The 25,263-nt window shown below is 38.1% G+C and overlaps 1 protein-coding gene across 3 annotated transcripts in view; it reads left to right on the top strand.

Moving 5' to 3' along the window:
- The window catches only part of ccser1 (coiled-coil serine-rich protein 1), a 95,515-nt gene that overhangs the window by 43,560 nt on the left and 26,692 nt on the right, over positions 1-25,263 (top strand). For 2 of the 3 annotated variants that reach the window (XM_067394907.1, XM_067394906.1), the window contains 2 exons: positions 2,310-2,393; positions 5,956-6,033. In XM_067394907.1, the coding sequence (XP_067251008.1) occupies positions 2,310-2,393; positions 5,956-6,033 (162 nt within the window). Of the gene's footprint in view, positions 1-2,309; positions 2,394-5,955; positions 6,034-21,700; positions 21,737-25,263 lie in introns of all 3 variants that reach the window. The other variant, XM_067394908.1, reaches the window with a different exon arrangement.

The following is a 25,263-nucleotide window of genomic DNA, read 5'->3' as shown; positions in this document are numbered from 1 at the left end:
TCTCGTCACTTTATAATATGAATATTGAACCATTGTACTCACATGAACTGATTTAAATATATTTAAATATACCTTTAGTACCTTTATGGATCTTGACAGAGGAAGTGACATTGCTCTCTATGGAGGCCTCACGGAGCTATCGGATTTCAACTAAAATATCTTAATTTGTGTTCCAAAGATTAACGAAGGTCTTACGGGTGTGGAACAACAAGAGGGTAAGCAATAAATGACAGAATTTTCAGTTTTGGGTGAACTAAATGTGTTTAAACTTTAAATGTGTTTGGGAGAACAAAATATTTGTAACTTTGTGACTGCTCAGTGAATTGCATTGGAACAGGCAGCATATTCATTGTGTAGACATAATTTTAACTGAAACAAGAAGACAGGGCAGGACATATCAAACAGCTCCGCCCCTTTTAAAAATAGTCAAGCATTTTGTTTATACCACAGCTTGGCCAGTGCCATTAAACTCTGTAAAACCTCAGTTTCCTTCTAATCTCCTCTATATCACTTTAAAATACAGCATTAAGTGCCGCTCCATTTGAAAGCAGGTGATGGACATTTACCGCTAATCACAGAACCGGCTTTACTGATGAGACACGCATGACAATCGCATGCGATTAATAGTGCAGCCCTAACACTAACACAAAAAAAATTCGAGGCTTGCACACTCTGCACTGATCTTCCTCACGCCAGAGTGATAACCAATCACTCACATCTTCCTTGACTAACTCTCTCAGAGCTCCATCCCAGGATAACACTACCTATCATGAGATCAATCAATCCACCACCACAGGAAATTGTTAAAAACAACTTACCTGTGATGGAGGATGACCTCTCAGTCCTGTGTTTCGTGGGAATATCCCGGACGAGCCCCCAGCAGAAGTGATAGACTGTAAGTTTTGAATGCTTATGTCTCCTAAATGCGAATTTTGTCATTGTTTTGGAACACACCAGCTTATTCATAACCTTAAGGCTAACATATTCATACTAAAAGCTAAAAAAACGTATATTTTGATTTCAGGGGGACTTTAAGGTTGAAATAGACGAACAACACACAAAAAAAAAAAAAAAAAAAAAAAAAAGTGACTGAGTGCTGAACTCCAAGTCAATCGTGATGGAAAATAATGTGTGCACTTATGGTTATCATGATAATTTGCAGGCAGCAGGAGAAAGATTGACTTTGAGGTGTATTTCATTGAGTTGAGTCTTTGTCAAGAATTGCTAAAAGACTCAAATGTGTGAACTTATTAGAGTTGATTTTAAGAAATATTCTAACTTCTTTCTGAAGAACATTTTCATAAAATTATTTTGTCTTTAATTTTTTGATCTATTTAATGCATCCTTGATGAATAAAAGCATACATTTCAAATCAAGAAGATAGTTTCAAAGTGATTCCAAACCTTTGAATGGTAGCCTACCAGACCAAAGTCTTTTTTCATCACATTAATGTTTTTAAAGTGACTTATTGTAATAATGGCCATTTTAATTATATTGTAATCATATTAATGATACTTAATGGCCATTACTACAAAGCTAAATGAAATCCAGTATAATTTGAGTTCAAAGGAACGCATTCTAATTTGGTAGCGGTGAAGAGATACTTGAGCCTTACTGATGGGGTCGTCGTAGCAGTTTATAAGACAAAAAAAATGTTGTAGGTACAAAGCGAGCGATTCTAGGTAGTCGATGTGTATGTCATCATCATCTCCAGGCAGAAATTAGCTTCCTTTACAGAGGAGCATCAAAGATTGACAACAGCTCCCTTGAGATGTTTATGTAATGTCAACAAAAGGAGTGCATTCAAGCCAAAGCCAAACAGCTTTGAACAACGATGTCTCCAAGTACGTGACATTGAAGCACATAATCCCCTTCCCTGATCTCTCATGAAGGGCTCCGACTCATGCATATTGTGTCCAGCTTCCTAATGCCAGCGCCGTCTAATCTCCACCGAGTGCTTCTTTTAGAGGAGAGCTTTCGTTTTTCGGTCATTCGTGAAGGCCGTACTCTGCTCCTGGGCCCTCACGGTCCTCCTCTGATGCCCTTGAAGCTTCAGTCCCTCCCTCCCCTCCCCCAGCCTCACATAATGGATGCTGACAGCACAAGGTCGTGGGAAAGTGCCTGCTAGTTCAGGTGAAGTTTATGGAGGAGAGTGAAACCAAGGCATAGAAAACACACCTCCACCTCTCAACCACGGCAGTTTTACGCCCACACACGAGGCTGCAGATTCAAACTGGGGGCGATGGCTTGAATAACACAGACTGACTTTTTTTTTTTTCCAACAGTGTTTGTGTGTGCTTTGTGTGCAGGATCCTGGGAGAGAAGAGAACCAGTTCCTACAACAGCAGCTGAAGGAGAAAGACGAGCTCATTGTACGACTCCAGGCTGAATTGGTGAGAAAACTCGAATTCGGTGTATTACTGCAAGTTTCATAACCACCTTCAAAAAATGTCACGATTGCAAAAACAGGTTCCATTGATCTATTGTCTCTGGAATACCCTAATTTTGTATGTTTATTTGACAGTTTGTGTTAATATCCTGTTGGTTTCATGTCCTTTGCTTCTCCCAAGGCTTGCGTTAGGAAGTTATGGAGATGCCGCTCTGCATTTTCCTTTGAACTGGGACGATATTTGATAGACTCACTTAACGTGCTGTAAACAGCTCGTTGCATGCTTTACATGCACTGTGAGACACATAACGTTCCCGGTCCCAGCAGCTAGGGCAGAGACGAGTGAAGGAGAAGTATGACAGGTCCATCTCAGATTTATAGACTAGTGGTCCTGAAAAGAGGGATGAGATGATAGGCACGGAGGAGGGGGTAGGACGAATAAAAACAATAGAGGGCAGTAAAGAGGCTGTAAAAGCAAAAGGACAAACAAAGCACATGATACTTCAAATCATCTATGACTGGTCTTTTCTAATTCAAAATATCAATAAAAACTGTATATATTAGCAATACTAAAGCAACACTGGGCCCTAAATCCTCCCTAAACCTGTCCACACTACCATTTGTAGTCACCGCATCGCAATATGTGGAGCTTAGGAAATCTCCAGCTTTCATTGAAAACTAATGACTTCAGGACGCTTTGGTGCTGCTAATCTCAGTGTGAGATTGTGTGAAGTGAATGCACCTTTATTCTTTCAGCTGCAGGACTGCATTACTAGTTTAAACGTTCTCCATACTTGCTGATCGCTGTCTAGATGTTCAATGAAAAGATTGCAAGTTTGACTTTCGCTCAGTCTGTAGAGGTTTGAATTGATGTTGTCCTTATCTGTCTTCTCTTCGAGAACTGAATTCAGAAAATGTGCTCCCAGTAGCGTTAAGCACGTCTCTGAAGGTCACAGTCTTTTTCTCAGAGAAAACAGTGTGTTGGTAAATACCACAGTGCTCACTGCAGATTCTCTGCTCCATAAGAGCCAGTGACTCAAACTCTGTGTGATGCGAGTTTCCACTTGAGAACTGCAGTGGTTGTTCTATCTCCTGTAAAACATGTGTACTGATCATATGTAAATGCATGCATAATGTGGCATCCAGATGACGGTGTCGGAATAAACGAAATCCTTGGCCATTGACATCATCACTTAACTAGATTCTGCCGCCCAGAGACCTCCGCTCTATTTTTAGTGGGAAAAGAACCTGCGGCCACAATGGCTTAATAAATCATGGCAAAAGCTCGTAAAATAATACTCACTGGTGAAACTGGCAGCCTGCTGGCTAGGCTCGTCTTTGTCAATTTTTACTGTCTTTATTGAATGTCATTTATGAAGTATGGCTGCCCTAAATTTTGCTGCACCATATTTCTTATTTTATTAGTCTGCCATTCTGCCATGTTTGAGAGAGGGATTAAGGCTGTTTGATATTCCCAGTCAAGACTGGATGATGTAGGCGATATGAATCAGTTCAATCAGAGGGTCATTATCATACAGTAAGCCAGCATTATTAATAATATTGCATGATAATGACTAACTGACTGTACAATATTCAACTTATTACATGGCTACTGAAGAAATGTATAAAGAACATAATTTTTTTTTTTATATATATATATATTTCATTCAAATGTACATTTATGTAGGGCTAATTTTTTTTGTATTAATTAAAAATAATCACTTTATGATTAAATCAGTTTTTAAAATTAATGAATCATTTATTATAAATACAGTTGCAAGAAAAAGTATGTGAACCACTTGCAGAATCTTTAAATGTGAACATTTTTAAAAAAATAAGAGAGATCATACAAAATGCATGTTATTTTTTTATTTAGTACTCTCCTGAGTAAGATATTTTACATAAAAGATGTTTAAATATAATCCATAAGACAAGAAAAAGAGCTGAATTTATTAAAATGACCTACTTCAAAAGTTTGTGAACCATTGGTTCGTAATACCGTGTGTGGTTACCTGGATGATCTACGACTGTTTTTATTTTTTGTGATGGTTGTTCTTTAGTCCCTTGTTTGTCCTGAGCAGTTAAACTGAGCTCTGTTCTTCAGAAAAATTCTCCAGGTCCCAAAAGTTCTTCAGTTTTCCAGCATCTATTGCATATTTGAACCCTTTCCAGCAGTGACTGTAGGATTTTGAGATCTGTGTTTTCATACTGAGGACAACTGAGGGACTCAAACTCAACTATTAAAAAAGGTTCAAACATTCACTGATGCTCCAGAAGGATTAAGAGCCGGGGGGTGAAAACTGGATGAATTTTTCTTATTTCGTTTAAATATCATTGTTTTTTATTTAGTACTGCCCTTCAGAAGCAACAGAAGATACTTGCATGTTTCCCGGAAGAAAGATTAAATAAAATTTACCTTGATCTTCAAATTCCAAATGTTTTCACCCCCCCATCTATTAATGCATCATGTTTCCTTCTGGAGCAACAGTGAATGTTTGAACCTTTTTTAATAGTTGTGTTTGAGTTCCTCAATTGTCCTAAGTCTGAAAAGACGGCTCTCTAAATCATTCAATCACTGCTGGAAAGGGTTCAAATATGCAAAAAATGCTTGAAAACTGATGAATCTGCAGGAGCTGAAGAACAGAGCTCAGTTTAACTGCTCATATCAAACAAGAGACTCATGAACAACCATCACAAAACAAACAAACAGTCGTGGATCATCAGGTAACCACACACAGTATTGAGAATCAGTGGTTCATATACTTATGAACGGGGTTATTTTAATAAATTCAGCTATTTTTTTGTTTTGTGGACTATATATGAACATCTTTTATGTAAAATATCTTACTCAGAACAGTACTAAATATAATAAAAAGTAATAAAAATATCCATATTTAACAAATTATAAAGTAAAATATCTACAGTAGCTTCCGCCAGACCACCTTCCGTATTCAAATTATGAAGAATGTGTAATGCCTCTTGCAGTTCAAAATGCTTACTCCTTCCATATTCAGCTTACGAAAAAAGCTTAACTGACGCGATCGAAGGCGGTCTAGCGGAAGCTAGATATTTTACATCATAACTTGTTATACTTGTTATATAGTACATTTATGATGGACGGATGCACTTTCTTGAGCTTCATACTCGTTTGTCTCATTCACTGCCATTATAAAGCTTGGATGCGTCATATTTATTAATATAACTCATATACACCTAGGATAGCTTGAGGGTAAGTAAAGCTTGGGGTAATTTTCATTTTAAAGGGAATTAATCCTTTAAACTAACATTTTGAAATAAAAACAACAATTTTAAATATCTACTTATGTCAATTTATTTCTTTACATTTTTTAAATTTTTTTAATACATTTTTTTTTTTTTTTTTTTTTGTGTGGCTTTCCTAGTTCTGGATATAGTTAAGCAGTCAATATATAACTGACCATTGCATGCTGAGATTGACCAATCAGGATCAAGTATTCCAGAGAACTTTTTTTTTTTTTTTTTTTTTTATGTATGTCGTAACTATAATGCTATGGTATAATTTTCTGACACATACATCTTTTTAACAGGAATCCACCCGTGCTGCTCAGAAATCTCTTTGCCAAAAAGCTGACAAAAGCACTCAGACAGATTTCTTACTCTCAGAGGTGAGTACCCATTAAAGCACCGTACGAAAGCTACTGACGACACTGCTAATGTTCTGAGGTCACTGAGCTGTGTCTGGTTTTTCTAATTGAATACAGGTCCCCACATTTGTCTTTTTTATTTCACTGACTTTTAATGGTAAAGGGCACTGAAAGTTGATTTTCAATTGTGGTTTTGGATTTCAACAACACTTTTGCTTAATCAGGTCGTCCGCTGTCCTTTCAATAGTTTGACTGCCCTCCTTTCCCCCGACCCATCCAATAATTGCCATCCTCCTTTTTATTTGTTTTTGTTATTAATTTTAGATGAAATCTAGGTGTTTTCTTGTTCCCAGAGGCACCTTTTAATGGCTCTCACACAACAAACGATGATGTTATGTATATTGCTGTGAGTCAGCAAACTGTGTTCAAGTGCTGCAAACTTTAAATGACTCATTAACAGAGATTAATGCAACAGAGATATAGAAGCGCCAGAGACAAAACCTAGCCTTTAAACCGTCTTCTTCCTTTCGCTTGCAACACTTAATCAAATGAAGAGCAAATGACGTTTGATAGTTTGATTAAAAGCTGTTGGCACATTCTTGAGAGATGCCCTTCTCGTTACAAATTTGTTTGTTTTTTTTTCAGCATTTGTGACGAGCATGTTATCGCTCAATGATGGTTAAGAAGCATGACCGAGATTTTCTTTACAGATTTCTGTCATATATTTTGTGCCCTCGCAGTGCCCGCATCTGTATGCCTTTAGTCCCTTTACACTGAAATAGCTTTCAGTTGGACTCCTGTGGAGACATGGTCCATTTTCCCCCTGGCATTTAACATCTCTCCAGATTTTGTGCTTTGTATTACCGTTAATATGCATATGTGATGTGAATTCGGATGGCTTTTTCAAATTGCTTGACAATCCATTCCACGGCTATCGCGGCGCTAATGCGTCGCAGCTCCATCAGACCTCTGCGTTGATGAAAAGTGCTGTAAAAAAGCTGAAATATTAGAAAGAGTGCTCATTATGGAGCTGTTGCATTAGATAAGCGTCATTTTCGCGGTAAGCCTGCGTCTTTTTGCTGCGGTGCCAAAAACAGCCAGCGTGGAAATGGTCGCGTGGGAGGATGTGGGAGAATCTTCTTCCTGTCTACCTCAGATGTGCCGGCAATGGATGAGCGCAGAGAGGAACTGCACATGCACGAGCACGAGACCCTCAGGCTTTCTGAACGCAAAGCACGCCATCATTCTTTCCCCCCGCTCGGCAAGAGATGAGTTCTGCATTTCCACCCTGCCCTATGTAGACTACACCGCTATATGGGTTACTGCATTGAGGACACGCAAATATCTGAAAGTGTGTCTACAAGTGGGTCAGCTATTTCGAAGGCTGCTTCAACTGGAGGAGGTCATCTGTTTCTTTTTTTTACCCACGTTCTTTCTCTCTTTTTTTCTGGAGCACCCTGCTTCTCTCTCCAGCTGAGCTAATTAGCTGAAAGTGAGAGGAAGAGAAGCTTTGGTGCCCTCTGTTGAGTCACAGTGCACCAAGGGGGCCAGACTGGCCTCTTTCGGAAGCGCCGGACACCGTTCCTACGTGGTTCTCGCAGCCAGCAACTTCTCAAAGTCCTCCCTGCCTCTGTTAGCCTGATGCGCTACAGGAAGTGGCAGGTTTGTGCGGAGGGGCTCCTGTCAGGACAACGAGACATGGGTAGATGGACAGGGGCCAGCTTGCTCATCTGTCCAAAGAGCATGAGAAATGATGTGTAGAATGGCAGAGTGATGTTTAATGCTCATGTGAAGCACATATTCCATGATCTTTGGCTAGTCATCAGGTATAGACTGAGCCCAGTTGACACTAATTTAATGGCATAAACATTAACTGTTACATTAAACGCACTGAAGTATATGGCTAATAAAATTATAAAGTACTTTTTTTTCATAGAATAAACATTTTACTGTAGATGTACATTTATTTTCTGGTAAATTTTCACTGTTAAGTTCCTTTATTTTTTCATTCCCATACTTTTTACTTTTACTTTTAAAATTTTTCTTTTGTGTAAGCAAACACCGTTGATATAAAATTTTCAATTTCTGTAGTCCTTACAACCTTTATAGTCATGAAAGTTGTACAGACAGCTTTTTTTGTTTGATAGCTACTCTGTCACTCTTAGCTGCACCATATTTATAAGAAAATAGATATTTTGACTAGGGCTGTCAATCGTCTAACCACTTTTGCTAAATGGGGTAAGCACACTTATGTTCTCATTTCAGAGTTGTTTGAGTAAATGATTCATTATAGACCGTGTGGACAGATCTGTTGTTGTCATGATTCATTAAAATGAATCTGTTCAAATTAGTCATTAGGTCGCGAATTGGACATTAGCGGATCGCGGCTGTTATTAGGATATCGCAATAGATTTGTCAACACAGAAAACACTTCACCACTGGATAGGATTTTCTTTTTGTTTACTGAAAGTGTGGTTTATGTCAGCTGCACGTGCAGGGCGCCTGTCAGAGAAGATGAGGTGACGTTCTTTTGAGCACTATTCACATCCAACTGTTATTCAGGAAAACATTCTCCAAATGCGCCTCGTGAAACATGGATTTGGTCTTAGGAACTTTTAGCAGTGTGTCAGTTGATTTAGATTATTATGTGTGAGGTAGAGAGAGTGCAAAGACGGTGCTTACTTTGAAGACAGAGAGAGAGCTCGCGCGCACGAGAACGGCTCCAGGTTCAAAGGAATAGATTAATCTGCGTTAATTTTTTTAACGCGTTATTTTTTCTCAGATTAATTCATCGAAATTAACGCATTATTTTGACAGCCCTAATTTTGACAAATAAAAAATGGTCAATTATTTCAAAGTTCTTATGATGATGGTAACAGTTTTTTTTTTTACTTTTGTTTTTTCCCTATTAAAGGGTTAGTTCACCAAAAATGATAGTTATGTCATTAATAACTCACCCACATGTCGTTCCAAACCCGTAAGATTTTCGTTCATCTTTGGAACACAAATGAAAATCTTTTGAAATGAAATCTGAGAGCTTTCTGTCCCTCCATTACGCAACTGACACTTGGTATTATACCCTGTTTACACCTGGTATTAAGATGCGTTTTGGGCGATTGGATCACAAGTGGATGACGTTAAATACAGGTGTAAACTGGGTGTAAAACATTTTGAGCTTGTCCACTTTTGACCACTTCCAGAGGTAGTCGAAAACGCGTTCGAACAGATTGTTTTTGTAGTGGAAAAGCTCGTGGTTGAATGTGTTCAAACGGCCACAAAAGACCGCCTACTCTCCGCCTACTGAACTAATGCATAAGCGCGTGGCAGCACGCTTGCCAAACGGGATTTAAAACTTGTCAGCTGAAGATGAAAAATGTACCAAGCACAATGTTCTTAACCATTCCTGATTTCTAACATGCACTCACAGATTTCGGCCAGTCTTGCAGCTGTCAGGGCAGTAACAAAAGCTGCTTCTCTCTATGTGTTTTTCCGTTATCTCTGGACGCGTAAGTTGCACAAGCTTATTTTGTTCATTAGATCGAAAGATTTGAAAAAACCCTTACAATTACCTGCCCATAGACCCTCCCCTTTGAAGTAATCAGGACAGAAGTGGTTGAAAGCAGACAAAAGAGATGGATTAAAATACTAGGTGGAAACAGGTATGTGTCTCCCTCGTCCACTTGAAAAATTCATTCAAATTCAAAAATTCATAAAAAGATTGTAAAACTAGTCCATTTGAATTGAGTGGTTTATTCCAAATTTTCTGAAGACATGATCGCTTTATATAATGAGCAGTTTTAATTTAGGCTTTTATTCACATACACTGCCCTCCAAAAGTTTGGAAACGTCTTAGAAAAAGTGGGGTTTTGGACAATATTGGCATGACTCCTTTTTAATTTGTGATAATTTTGCACTGATAAGGGACAACACAAACTACGAAAACATATTTTATTACATGAACTGTTTATACATAGAAAAACTTACATTTTTGATTCATCAAAATATCCACCATTAGCAGCTATCTGACCTAAACTGGGTTCTAATTGGTTCATTGTATTCTAATCTTAATTGGCAATCAATTGTTGAAGCTATTAAGGTGTGCTGACCCAAAAATCTTTTACAAACCTGGGCCGAGTTTAAACCAGAAACCAGACATCACAGCTGGCAAAGGGGCATGTCTGACTTTGACATGTATATATTGCCATTATTATGTAATCAAAATGAAAATCATTATTGCTGGTCTTCAATGATAATGTCAAGTTACTTAATGTATTTGCACCAAAAAATAAGGATTTATGCTGATATCGTCCAAAACCACACTTTGCCAGGGGTGTTTCCAAACTTTTGGAGGGCAGTGTATAAACATTCATCAACTCGCACATCAGTTGTGGCAAACGGAAGCTCAAGCATGTTTGCTTGGTGTGCAAAAACCAATGAGGTTCAATCTTGTGTGTTTCGCAGAGGTTTGTTCTCACGCATCAAGCAGGTTCGGTTGAGCTTCTGTTTGTGTTCGCTGATCATATTTATATGTGAATAAAAGCCTAAATTAAATCTATTCATCCAAGCAATCAAGTCTCTTCAGAAAATTTGGACTAAAACACTCAATTCATATGGATTACTTTTATAATCTCTTTATGAACAGTAGCGTCAAAGTGTCAGTTGCATAGCTGTGTATAGAGGGACAGAAAGCTCTTGGATTTCATCAAGAAGATCTTCATTTGTCTTCCGAAGATGAATTAAAGTCTTATGGGTTTGGAATGACATGAGGGTGAGTAATTAATGACAGAATTTTCATTTTTGGGTGAAGATTTTGAATGCAACACTTCAGAATGTTTTTGTTGTTCATAAGCCTGTGTCATTGTCACATCGAAACCTGATGAAAGGCCCATTCTTTTCCCGTCTGTTCGAAGCCTGACTGCGCCGTTATGTCTGTTTACTTTGCTTTATTATGCCAGTCTAAGCCTGTTAATATTAAGCTCTGCCCTCCACACTGCCGTTCAGCCATTTAAATGAAAAAGCACTTAAGAGCTCATTTAGTCTGGCATTCCTCCCTTCCGTAGCCGAGATATGAAGTTTTATGGATTAGCTTCTGTTTTGTGTTATTTCCCTTCCAGTCATAAATCTTTTTTATAGAAGTGACAGTTCTTATTAAAATGCTTGAATATTTAGCCAAATGGAAACCCCTTGCAGCCAGAATAAGTCGTTTTTGATCCTTGCCCAAACAGTTGGATCTATAACAGCGAGGGAGATTGATCAGTGGTCAGCTCCGTATAGCTGGAGGACACCTGTTAATGGAACATACTGGACATCTCCCACAGCTCTGTTTTTTAGCTCTCCAGCCAACCCTGCTGAGAGGCTTTTTGCGTTTGAAGCTTGTTTCATGAGCACCAAAAACGTTTCAGGCATCTCTTTATTTTCCCAATTCATTTTAGTATGCTTATTTATTTATTTAGATTCATTTGCACATGAGGGGGTCGTCCTGTCTCATAGAGTCATGCTGTGGCCCATCTGATCGCTCTGTGTGGGGGACCTGTTATGCTAAACTCCCAACTTCATTGCTCAAGCCTGCTTGCTTTTCTCTCTGCATGGGTCAGAGTGTGAGCACCGAGCCTCACAGAATGACACACCTGCTGAGTGGTAATCATTTCCTTTCTTTTGTACGTGAACAAAGAATTTTAAAAACATTTAGTTTGCCATTTGTTGCTGGTTTTTTTTTGTTTCAATTTGATTTGATTGCGGAAAAAAACAAGCCAATGAAACAATTAATCATGTCGCCTGACTGCTATGGAAATTACATTTCTAAGGAAATTTTACATTAATTGGAACAGTACTGATTCTTCTGAGCCAGTCGGTTTAATAAATCGTTCGAAAAGACTCACAAATACAGGAGTCAGTGATCAAATGAGTTTTATCTGAATTATTATAACAAATAAAGAACAATTGAACTGCATAGTTTGGGCTCTGTTGTTAATTTTTAAAATAATGTAAAATTATATTGTAATTTATAATAATAATAATAATAGTTCATATTTTATTATATTTTTTACAGCAATAGCTGAGAAAGAATATCATCTCACATAAGCAAATGGACTTTGAAACTTAAATATACCATAATTAATCAAATAAATCAAATCAACAGCTTTGAATCGCATTGAATGTTTATTGATATCTAACCCTACTGACTATAGCAGCTATAATCTACTTCAGGGGCGTCAAACTCATTTTAGGTTGAGGACCAGATGGGAAAAAATCATGTGCGGGCCAAATTACCTTTTTAAGGTGTGCTGACATTTATTAGCCTATAACCATACAAACTACAAATGAATTGGCAAGAAAACTAGAAAAACACACGTTCTGTGAAAAATGCTTTTTCATAGTGATTATTATGATTTTTTTTTTATGGCTGATTCCAATTTTTTGCAAGCAAATTGGCCTATTCCCATACTGTTTGCCAATTTTTTATTTTCTTTCTTTTAGCAAATTTGTTTTTTGTTTATTTTCTCTATAACAGTCAAACTGGCCTTAAACAAAAAATACATATTGCCATGCACTAATAAAAGGACAAGGAGATGCCATCGAAACTATTCTGAAGACAATTCCCTTCATGGATACATTCATAATAACCCCATACCTCATTTCAATATTTATATTTTTCTTCCTGTATTTTGCGAACAGTGAGCCTTCTGTGCCTGGTACAGTTTTTGCTCTGCTGGCACATCTGTGTTCTCTTTGCATCCGTTTTCAACGTGCCCCGTCTGGCCTGTTTTAACGTCCTGTTTACAAGACTTCGTATTTGTAATATTCCCACACAGATGACTTTTTTTGGGAAGCGATTGCAAAGCAGTTTGTGTGCAAGTACGGTATAGAGTTCGGTCAAAATAAAACTTAAAAACGTTTCCGATTTATGGCCTTTTTTCTATTACTGTTCAAATCATCCCCCGGGCCAGATTGGAAACGGTCGTGGGCCATATTCGGTCCGCGGGCCATATGTTTGACACCCCTGATCGACATCCTTCTTTTAGACATTGAATGACAAACCCCTGTTGCAGTTTTGTTGAAAATTTATTAATGCAGTAAACCATTCTGGCTTCCATTTCATTTTTTGATGCAGTGCACACCTTGGTTCTCATGGTCATTTTTGGGTGTTTTTCCCATTTCTCTGACCGTTTTGTGAAGGCCATTTAAATCCATGCTTAGTTGCATGAAATATCTTCCACTTCCAGTCCGCAGCTCTCATAATTCTGTCTGAAGTAGTGCCACCGGACAGGAATGTTACGGTGATGGCTGAGGCCAACGCAAACTGTGGGAACCCTGCAGTCTGGGTCTGCCCTCATATCTCTGAGCGGAAATGGCCTGGGGTGATTAGACATCGGAAAAGTGGAAGTCATCCCTCATGATGTTTTTACCTTGACCCTGTCAACTTTTACTGCCTTATCTGTCTCTGATTTTGTCAGCGGTGTAAAGCATCTTCAGTCTATTTAGTGACCCGGTGAGGAGTTAGATAAACAGATAAACTCTGTGCCGGTGCATTAATGAGACATGGTAAGTAGGTGAGCTGAATTAATGATCCCAGATAGAAGGTGCCTATTGTCCCGGTGTATGATTTCAAAGATATATGCTTTGCTTTCAGGGCCAAGCCCGAGTCGGCGCCTCCGCCATTTCCTCTTGCAGGAGACCATGTGAGTTTTCTCACCGTGTGTTGTGGTTGTTCGTGGTGTTTCCACTGAAGCATGGCATGCTGTTCTGCCACCCAGGGTTTGGGCAACTGGTCCTTCTCTCTGTAAATCTGTAACCAGCCACTCTCTCCCTTTGTTTTATCCCCTTCTTGTCTGTTTATCCGAGTTTCTTTTCTTCTAAAAACAAAATCAACACAGGTTATCATTGTGCACGACTGCATTCTCTACTCTTGGAAGTGCACCAACCGTCCCTTTTGGATGGCCACGCTCACAAATGACACTTGAAGATTGCTTTGAAACACCATCTGTACGACCGACACTTGTTTTGCATATTATCTCTTTGTGTTTTTTAGTTGGAGTTCTCTAACTGTCTATCACGCATTACTCATCTCCGGTATCAGCCAGCGCCAGCACTTCAAATTCAACCTATTGTGTCTGCCTGTTCGATATCCATAACTTATTAAATCACAAAGCTTTAAAGTAACAGTTGAGGAAGCACACAGAGCGTATGTGGACTGTGTGTGCAGCATTGTAATCCACCTAGACGGTGGAAAGAACGGTACCCGGCACTCCATGTGCCCAGGGCGACCGGAATGGGAAGATGAAAGCTCTGTGTTTACTCAGGTGGAGAAGCTTTCTGCAGAGAAGCAGCGAGCCTCTGACGCTTTGATCCTCTTTGTCTGTTTATATTGATGTGTACAATTGTGTCAGTCGTACAGAGTGGAAAAAAATGGCACGAGAAGAGAGTATCTGTTCTGAATTACCAGGCAATATTGACCTATTTGTTAACAGGAATAGGAACTCCTGGGATATGACTGACGCTGTTCCAGCGAATGCGGGCTGTGTGAGATCCGCAGGCCATGGAATGAGTTGTTTCATGCTTTTGTTCTGGCGTTAGTGTTTAATTAGCAGAACACTGTCCCTTACCAGTTTGGTCTTTTATGTTTTTGCCAGAACCCCTCCCTTCTTTGTTTGTTTCTTTTATTTATGAGTTCAGCATGCTTTCGTTTGCGTTAGCCATTACCCCGACCGTCATCTGAAGTGTGTGGTGTCTAGACCGAGGCGTTGTAGTTTCCTTTCAGTGATAAACACCCCTGGGAGTTTCCGTGCCTGCAATGGTGGGCGAGCATTTGAAGCGCAGTTCGACTTGTAATTAAGTGCCGCTCTGTGGCGTTATGCACAGGATGAGATTGAGATAAGTGAGCTGGACAGAGGCCAGGATGTAGTCAGGTGGGCTGAGGTCTCACATCTCGTTCTCTGCTGGTTCTCGTGCAGACTAATGAGATCTCATCCTTCAGAAGGATGCACAGTCTCAGAAAAGCTTTGTTGCTAGTCACATCCTGTATCCAGACTCAACTCACCTGCGGGGGAAAAGTAGAGCGATGTGAATTCAGCAGTGAAAAGAAGACTAGGGATGGGAATTGTAAGGGATTTGATGGTTTTGTTTCAGATTCTGATTCCATGACCGTTTTTAACTACATTATACTATATATTATAAATAATGAACATGTACATACATTGTGATAGTCTTTCATTAATGTAGATAAAATGTCATATCATTTATATAATTGAACAAGTGCTACTTGTACATTTTACAATGATTTGTAGCTTAAATATACAAAAATGGCCATGTATTGTTTGAGAAATTAGTACCCTTAGTTTACCACTAAATACTACATCATTAAATACTAAAAAAATTAAATACATTAAAAACAACAAATTTTGTCTTATTTTATTCACCCTCATGATATTTTAAACCTGTATGATTTTTTTTCTTCTATGGAGGTTACAATGACATGAGAAGAATGACTCGACACTTTTATTTTATGGAAAAGAAAGTCATACAGGCTCGAAACATCATGAAGCCAAGTAAATGATAACTAAATTTTCCTTTGGGTAGACTACCTCTTTAACGATCCAGTGTGTAATATTTAGGAGGATCTATTGACAGAAATGCAATATAATATACATAACTATGTTTTCAGTGGTGTGAAAAGACCTTACATAATGAACCATTATGTTTTTATTGCCTTAGAATGAGCCATTTCTATCTACTTACACCACGGGTTCCCTTACATGGAAGTCGCCATTTTGCACTGCCTTGTTTCTACAGTAGCCCTAAATGGACAAACTGCTCATTGTTTGACTGGCTACTCTCTGTGGTCTCAGAAGACGACATCTTTGTCCTGTGTTGGCTACCATAGCTTCCCTATGTACTTCAAAATGGGGGGGTGAGCGGTGGACTGAGCCGTTGGTTGCAAATTGCAACTTCACAGCGAGTTTTACACACTGAACCTTTAAGTCTCATAAACATACAGTACAGTCCAAAAGTTTGGAACCACTAAGATTTTTAATGTTTTTAAAAGAAGTTTCGTCTGCTCACCAAGGCTACATTTATTTAATTAAAAATACAGTAAAAATAGTAATATTGTGAAATATTATTACAATTTAAAATAACTGTTTTCTATTTGAATATATTTAACAAAGTAATTTATTCCTGTGATGCAAAGCTGAATTTTCAGCATCATTACTCCAGTCTTCAGTGTCACATGATCCTTCAGAAATCATTCTAATATGCTGATCTGCTGCTCAAGAAACATTTAATGTGTACAATTGTACAAAATATTTGTGTACAATATTTTTTTTCAGGATTATTTGATGAATAGAAAGTTCAAAAGAACAGTGTTTATCTGAAATCTAATCTTTTGTAAGATTATAAATGTCTTTACTGCCACTTTTGCTGAATAAAAGTATTCATTTCTTTAATTTCTTTTCAAAAAAATAAAAATTATTACTGACCCCAAACTTTTGAACAGTTGAGTATAATGCTACAGAAGCTTTGTATTTCAGATAAATGCTGTTCTTTTGAATTTTCTATTCATCAAGGAATCCTGAAAAAAAAAAAAAAAAAAAAAGTACACAACTGTAAATGTTTATTGAGCAGCAAATCAGCATATTAGAATGATTTCTGAAGGATCATGTGACACTGAAGACTGGAGTAACGATGCTGAAAATTCAGCTTTGCATCACAGGAATAAATTACTTTGTCAAATATATTTAAATAGTACACAGTTATTTTAAATTGTAATAATATTTCACAATATTACTGTTTTTTACTGTATTTTTAATTAAATAAATGTAGCCTTGGTGAGCAGACGAAACTTATTTTAAAAACATTAAAAATGTTAGTGGTTCCAAACTTTTGGACTGTACTGTAGGTACAACATAAGACAGTTACATTATCTCAGTTTATTTAGGGTTCAGTGAGACCAAAAATTGCGGTTCTTTGGTTGTCAAATGTTAATTCAATAACAACATCAACTGCACAGATGATTCATTAAATAAACTCTATTTGAGACAATTGTTTAACGCAAAATTTTTAACTTCTGCCACAGTTTTACAGGCAAGGGTTAAGCCTAGTCCCAGACTAAAATGCATGTTTGAGATGTTTTAACTGAAAGCAACTTGTTTCGTCTCAAGATGCATACCAGTAATGTTTTTTTCTAAGGTTAAAGAAAAAATGCTTTAATTGAACCTAAAGCCTAATCCTGGCTTAATCTAAGCCTTGTCTGTGAAACCCTGGTATTTTTTTTTTTTTTTTTTTTTATATATAAAGTTGCACCAAATAAAAACCACTTCTTCTGTCTCAACTCTAGAGAGAATCCATAGTCACAAAGGGATCGTGTGAAAAAGAAATGGGGGAAGGGGTGGTGGGGAGAGCAAGAGGGGTGCGCTTGAAAGCCAGCCAAAAAGAGAATAGATTAGGTGTAACACAAAAGGGATATATAGATTTAGAGTTCTTCTGAGGTTAATAGAGAGATAGCAACACATGCCAGTCATTAGAATGGCTATCCATCTGGGCTTTCTGTTGAAGAAGCATCAGGTGGAGTGAGAGTGTGTGGGTGCTGCTGTGGCATGAGAACATTCATCAGCGGGAAGTAGTTGGAGCTCATGAACGATGTGGGTGTGTCCGAAATGTTAGAAATTAAGTTGTAAGAGAGCATCAAGGCAAGTCTGAATTGCATAATGTTAGCACTGCACGATTAATCGTTTAAAAGATCTATTGTCTATTAAACCTTTGCCGCTGAGCCAGAGCGAGCAGTTGGCATGTGTAGGTATTAAACAGCTTCACAAACAGTCCTTTCAACCACACAGTATCATTATTTCTATTACAAATTTTAAAATGATCTCAGAAGTACTAGGATAAAAGTTTATAGTTTGGATAAAAACACTGATGTCTACGTTAGCGATCAAATTAGAGCAAATCACCTTTCGAAAGTAACATGGTGCTTCAAATAATGATTGTATCCATTACATCATCACACCAGTAGTTGGTGACAAGTGACTGTTAAAAAAAATGTATTTGTCATTCAATCATTAATTCAAGAGATTTGTTCAAAAACGCTGATTCATCCAGTCATGAACCAAATGAAGTCTTTGTGAGTGAGTCATTGAATCATTCATTCAAAACGATTTATTTTTTTTAAATAATTCATTCAACTGACTACAGCAATTAACATTTTGTCAGAACCTCTAGTAAATTCCATGTTATTTTGTTTATGTAGTTGTCTGTACAGAATCGTGAGAGAATCGTGATCTCTATTTGAAAAACAAACAAACAAAAAAATCGTAATTCTCAATTTATCCAGAATCGTGTAGCTCTATGTTTTACTCTTATTTTCAAACATGTTCTCTTTAGATTTCTGTGGAAAGGAGGCCACCTTTCCTGTCCTTACTGCTTTTTTTAAAGTACAGACCTCTTAGTTTGTTGTTTTTTGCTCCGCTGGCCTGTATAAACATGTCCATGATAACTTTGTCAAGGTAAAAACTGTGATCCTAAGCCCTGACAGAAGGTCTGAGTCCCTGTGGACAGGGCCGACTGGAGACTGCCCGCAGGGTGTTCTCCGCCATTAGCAGAAGGTGAGCGCAGGTCCAGCCTATTCGGCCCCCTTCAGGGCTGCTATAATAGAATGCACATGCAACACCTCACTATGGACAGATGGCCGGGAGAGGCAGGAACGTTGCGCCACAATAAAGAAGTTAATAAATAATTATAGAAACGGTGACATTCAGCGGTAATGGGGATTAGAAACGCGCATTTATTTTTATCGAAGTTGCTCTCCAACCATGCCGTTGATTTGTCTGTCAGAGGAAGAAAAGTCACATTCCTCTGCTCTGGCTGCCCAGGAAACAGATTTGATTTTGCACGAATCCCCTTCAGAATATTTATGAGTCTCTGGTTATATGTCCAACCCTTTGCAATATGAATATGACACGGCTGATTTGCAGTCTCTCCATTGTGTGCTGATTTGAGGATACATTTAAGGCTGCAGCTAACAACTATTTCGATCAATTTAAAGCACTGAAAGCAGCAGAACCTTGTAAGTAACCAAAGTTATAATTGTATGAATTGATTTGATTTAATGTTATAACTTTAAACCTAAATTTGATGTTTGACAGTGAATATTTCTTTCTTTCTTTTTCTTTCTTTCTTTCTTTCTTTCTTTCTTTCTTTCTTTCTTTCTTTCTTTCTTTCTTTCTTTCTTTCTTTCTTTCTTTCTTTCTTTCTTTCTTTCTTTCTTTCTTTCTTTCTTTCTTTCTTTCTTTCTTTCGTAGTCAAACGATGACAGTGACATTTAAATTGATGGTTCATATCAGAATGAAAATCATTTACTCACTCTCATGTCATCCCAAACTTACTTTCTTTCCGTGGAACACAAAGAGAAATAATGTATTTAACATTTACGGTGTGTTCCAAACGGGATATATCACCCTCCGAAGGGCACTTCGGAGTGAAAATAATCATGGCCGCCATGTTGAAGGGTCGTTCCAAACCGAAGTGCTCAAAACTGGCCACTTCAAAGGGCCCTTCGGAATGAAGGATTTCGAAGGGTACAACTGATGGACACTTCGGGCCCCCATGATCCTTTGCACAGGGAAGTTGTTTGATGTCACAGAATGGGTACATGAGGCTCAGAGTTCGATTTTAACTATTATTTATGTATAATATTTTTCTGTACTACTGTAATATTTATATGAGTTAGATTTGGTACATTATTATGGTCAAAACGACATTGTACTTCATCAAAAATACTTTACAGCTCCCTATATCAGTCCATTCAAATGTTTAAAATACATAGATACAATATAGCCTACATGTGATAAACCTCACACCGGAGGGTAAACCCTTTGAAGGGATTAGGGCATAGGGATGAGCCGTAACGTATATTCTGTTATTTTAATGGTAGATGGCAAACCAATATAAACTATTCATTTCTGCCAGCTATTGGCCTGGAGTCTGATGTGCTGAATTCTGCGTAGAGCCCACTATGATTTTACTACAAAAGTGCTTTAATATCAGGTTGCTTTTCACTGAAATTGCCCTTTGAGGATAAATATTGTGAGTTGTATAGAATTGAAACCAACTGAAGCACTTGGAAATTTATCAGTAAACCGCATGTACTTTTTTGCTGGAGTACTCGGCTCTTTTAAATATTAAAGTGAGTCACAATGTACAGCCAATGAATTCAACAAATGGGATATTCATTAATTTATCTGTGTTTGTGTTCCAAAGAACAAAGAAATTCATACAGGTTTGGAGGGACATGAGGGTGAGTAAATGATGACAGAATGTTCATTTTTGGGTTTCTTTGATTACTCGCTTTCCATGCACCTTGTATTGTAAGAATATAATGATAAAATGTAAATGTGTATGTCTACTGGAATTGCTAGTTTAAAGCAGTGTCACTGGTGGAGGTTCTTTGTGAACAGAACAAGTACTTCAATAATCAACAGTGAACTTGACTGCCAGTTATTTTAATTGTTTATTTCCATTTTAATTGTTGCAGACCAGATCGACTGAACTAGTTACAACCTCAATTAATTCCTCTGCACGCATGTTGAGTTCAGCATATGTTATTGGTTGAAGGACACTCAGTCCTGCACTGCAATGCTGCAATACAGGCCTTACCATTGCCTACAGACTCCAGAAATCAATGAATATATTAATTTACTGGAGTAGCAGGGTTCACACTGTCTTCATCTGGATTTCATGCGATAGTACGGGAAATAATTTATGGACCAGCCTCACCTCTGAGTTCTTTTATTAAGGCTCGGGACAGATTACCATTTTTGCAGTTGTTACAAGTTCCCTTGTTATTCTTGGCAGTGATATTTTCTCTCAAGTTTCTCTCTCTCCATCCATGCCACAATGTGACACAGTCACCCACCCACGGCCTCCTCTAGCATCTCCTGCCTCACTTCCCAGCATCTCCATCTCGCTGTCAGACTCCTGTTCTCCTGTAACACGTTTTCAAACACGTTCCCAAACTCCTGCTTTCGCTCATTACTATTTTATTAACCTGTAAATCAATTTAGATAACAAGATGAACAAATGTTGGAATTATCAATTTTATTTCGCTCTCTTTCGCTTCACTCTCTCATATATATTTAAACATAATTTGCTCCCTGTAGCACGTAATTAGGTCTAAGGAAATTGGTAAATTGCATTTGCCTTTGTTTAGTGCAGATTAGTGCTGTTGGAGTCCCCTTTTAAAATATTTGCCATTTCAAATTATCATAATTCAATTCCACAACTCAGTACCTTTTAGTGTTGCAGGTATCTTATCGTAAATTACTGCACGGTTGCTGAAAATTGCTCAAGCCTGTTTTTGTTGACCTCTTGTACCTGACATTTTGTTCAGTGTTTAAATGAAATGTGCTGAAAACAGCGTGACCGAATTATATCCATTCCAGACCCCCCGCTGCCCACCATCACGGTCTAATTTTTATCCAAATAATGTTTTCATCTTCTGTTTATACCTACATAAGCCCTAATGCATCATATCTGCAAACTGCCACAAGCCATTGTTTTTTGTTAGTATGTAAAGCTTTTGATTTTTTTTTTTTCTCCACTTCACTGACTTTCCTTTCTGTCATTTGTACACATCATGTTCATCTGTCTCCATGTTGTTTTGTTCTCCCCTCTCCCCTTTCTCTTCCCATGGGTGCAGTAAACAGAAGCAGCCCGCGCCGGCAGCACAATGCAGGTAGGGTGTATTTCTGTGTAGAGCAGCGCTGTCTCTAATCAAAGGCAGGCGGCTTCATCCACCAATCCTCACCTTGGCTAATTGAGGGAAACCACAGAGCTTTTAAATTGCATCAACAAATAATCACGCGCAAATGTCTTAATTGCCGTGGAGCTGTATATGAAATTACGGTGATTGTTGCGTGCTAATCTTATCAGCTCTGTCCTAATCGTCTCTGTTGGGGACATGTTGATTGCTTGCTTTATTTTAATCCACGCTTGCAGAATCTTCTGTCTCCCCCCCCCCCCCAAATCAGGTGCCGTTTTTGTGGGAACTGCTTTCGCCGTGACAGCACTGGCTCTTTTTGTTGTGATTGTCACAAAAAAATGCAAATCACAAACCTGCAGTGTAAGCGTGACATTGAGCATTGCGGTAAAACATGACAGGTAGAAAAACGGCGGATGCGAATATCCGCCGAAGGAGACGTCGGACAGTCATTTAAACCCCAGATTTGTGTGCGATATGAGTGAAATCGAGGAAGACTTGCATATACATATTTATAGAGCAAACCTCCAACGCTGCTACAGGAAAAGATGTCAATAAGCTGCAAATCACACCTATATTTATTTCTGTCTGCTATATCTGCATCATGTAGTGGGTGCACAGTAGGTGCAGGAAAAAGTCAGACCTGTCGGCTTTGCTTTTGCATTACTCCTAATGTGTGATTTTAGCTGTTAATGGTAGTCGGAGAAAATATGAACATTTTGTACCCGTAATACAATCGAGCTAATGCCGTAATGCGCTCTGTGGTACCAGTAAAGTGCATAAATCCGCTGTCAGTGTTGTTTTGGTGAGTGATGAAGTGTCACTGGATGGAAAGATGTATTGTAAAGTTTGCTTGAAAGGTATGCGAGGACTGTTCCATAAATTCAGGAAGTCTTTTAAGGAGAGATGCCAAGGTTTTGCCTGTATTGATCCACTGCATGTCCCCTTCTCCACAGGTAAAATACCAAACCGGTGAAATTAGTGCTGCTTAAAATACTTTACGATCTTTAGACTTTTACGATACTTCCGCTGTCAAAGCTCAAGGGCACATGTAATGGAATTACTTTTATGATTTCAAAAACTTGGCTTTTGGTATTACATATGGGGTTGAACGGTTTGTGTACTGTACTAAGAGAATCAAAAAGATGAACTATGATCTTGAGGGTTGCCCTGGTGAAGATGACTGACAGATTTTGTCAAACCAAGTGAAACCATGACAAATATCATTGTGGCATTGATGTAATAGCTGACTTAAAGGGAGAAAAGTGACTTGCAGTCTTTCATAATGAATATTTAAAAGAGTTTGGACAGAAGTATGAATGCCTGTTTGTTGAGTCTAATGGTATCAGATATATACATTATATCAAATATCATGCATCAGTCATCTTGGATAATAGCTTCTTTTTGTGTGTGTGATGATGCATTATTGGTGTCAGATACAGGCTGAATAGAAATATTGTTACTAGTAATGATATAGAGTATAAACACTAATTTAATATTTGGTTATTTTTTGTTCACACACACATACACACAGTCAAATGTTTGGGCATATGGGCACACGACTGAATTTGTTTCTTTTTTTGCTCATAAATTTTTTTTTGGTCGTTAAATATAATCTCTATGCATGTTTTATTTCATAGTTTTAATTTACGTTATTTTAAAATAGGTGAAAAAAGTAATAATAAAGAATAACTAGGTGATACCAAACAGTAATGTTTAAAAAAAATCTGTTATAATAATAATAATTTATCTTTCCCACCAGCACCTGTTTATTGGGCAGCTGCTGGAGGAATTAAAGTGAATATTATCATTAAATTTAAACGAAGCAAGTGACAGATGGGTTTCTATACTCTCCATACCAACATTGTACATATTGTCTTACCAGGGATATTACTTTTAATAACCCTCAATTGAAGCGTCAAGGGCCTGCGCTGCTGTAGTAAAAAAAAAAAAAATTACAAAGTGGTTCTCGGTAGTTTCTTTTTCAAGGGAAGGAAATGAAATCCCCTGCATAAATCATTCAAAGGATGGCCATAGATGTAACTGATTTCATATTGGTTGTTTTAAATGAAGTCTATAACAGTCTCATGAGATGGACAGTGTGAAATGAGCCGTTTTGCCCTGGAACTTTGCCATATTCTTAGTTTCTCTTTTTGGCTGAAAGGTGAGCTTAAAGGAAAAGTTCAATCTAAAATGAAAATTAACAGCATAAGAGTTTTGAGCAACATGAGGTAAGTAAATACTGATGGAATTTTAATATTTGGCTGAACTATCTCTTTAACTTCACAAGACTCGTGAAGTGGAATAATTCCTCACCGATGATCCCTGAAATTGCTTGTGCAATCACATGCATGTGGAACGAATCAGGTTACATTGAGTTATTAGTCTCTGTCTTTGTGCAATCCTTGCACAAAACTTTTTAATGCTTCTTATTTATGACTTCAGCATTTTGTGGACTGTTTTATCATTAGTTCTAAATTGCCAAGCCCACCTTGTAGGTCCCTTGTGTAGCTCATTTATTTATCAGTGAGGCTATGCTTGAAACCACGCAAGCATGTTTCCAACTTTCTATAGCATTTTAACGCTGCCTTTCCAACAAAAACGAGCCTTTCCACCATCACCATCTCTCTCTTTCCCTCGCCAGTCCATCAAAAAGTGCATTCTCGCCCAGAGTTGTAGTGTGCATCTCCGAGTTTTAAACAAACGTCTGTGTTGGATACCTGTCTCCATATGGATCCTATTAAAGCCTCACGCAGCCATCTGTAGCCTAACCATGCTGTGATATCTCCAAACCGCTTCCCTCAGCTCTGCTCTAGCTTGGCAGCCGAGCACAGCCGTGATACTTTTGCAGTTTACATTGTGTGCAGAGAGGTGCTGCTTGTTACTATCGCAACACTTCTGCGTCCCGTGTGAATTTTGATTAGCTTGTGAAGGAACTGTACATTTACATGTCAGGTTTAAAGGATTATGGCGGGTGCTTGGTTCCTGCCTTCAACCATAATCTAGTCTTGCCATTTATAGAACACGACCTGCTGCTCACTCCATACTGCTTTTAATGCTTGCCAGTATCTTCCGAGAGCAGTCATGTATGAAGCACTGCTGATATGCGCACGACGTTTTCTCTGTGCATCTGCCTTTTTTTTTTTTTTCCTCCTTTTCCTTTTTCGAGCCCACAGTCCCATACATGTCAAGGTGTATTGAAGCTTGATTTGATTGCGGTTCAAGATAGACTGCCCCCTGATGGTGGAGTATTTGCATAGTCTGAACTTGTTTATGTGCCCAGATGTGCTTTTGAAAAATGTAAGGGAGACTGGGGAGTTTTGTAAGACGTTTTGTTTCAACATCTGTAACTGTTTTCGCGCTGTGTGCCTCGTAGTTTTTAATGTTCACCAAGCCTGCATTTATTTATTTGATCAAGATACAGTAAAAACAGTACTATTGTGAAATATCATTACTATATAAAAGAACCAAGTTTAAACATTCTGAACAGAAACCCTTATTTG

The sequence above is a fragment of the Chanodichthys erythropterus genome, chromosome 9 (assembly GCF_024489055.1).
Source record: "Chanodichthys erythropterus isolate Z2021 chromosome 9, ASM2448905v1, whole genome shotgun sequence".
NCBI lineage: Eukaryota > Metazoa > Chordata > Actinopteri > Cypriniformes > Xenocyprididae > Chanodichthys > Chanodichthys erythropterus.
Note: the sequence above shows the minus strand (reverse complement) of the source record. Positions and strands in the feature narration are given on the sequence as shown.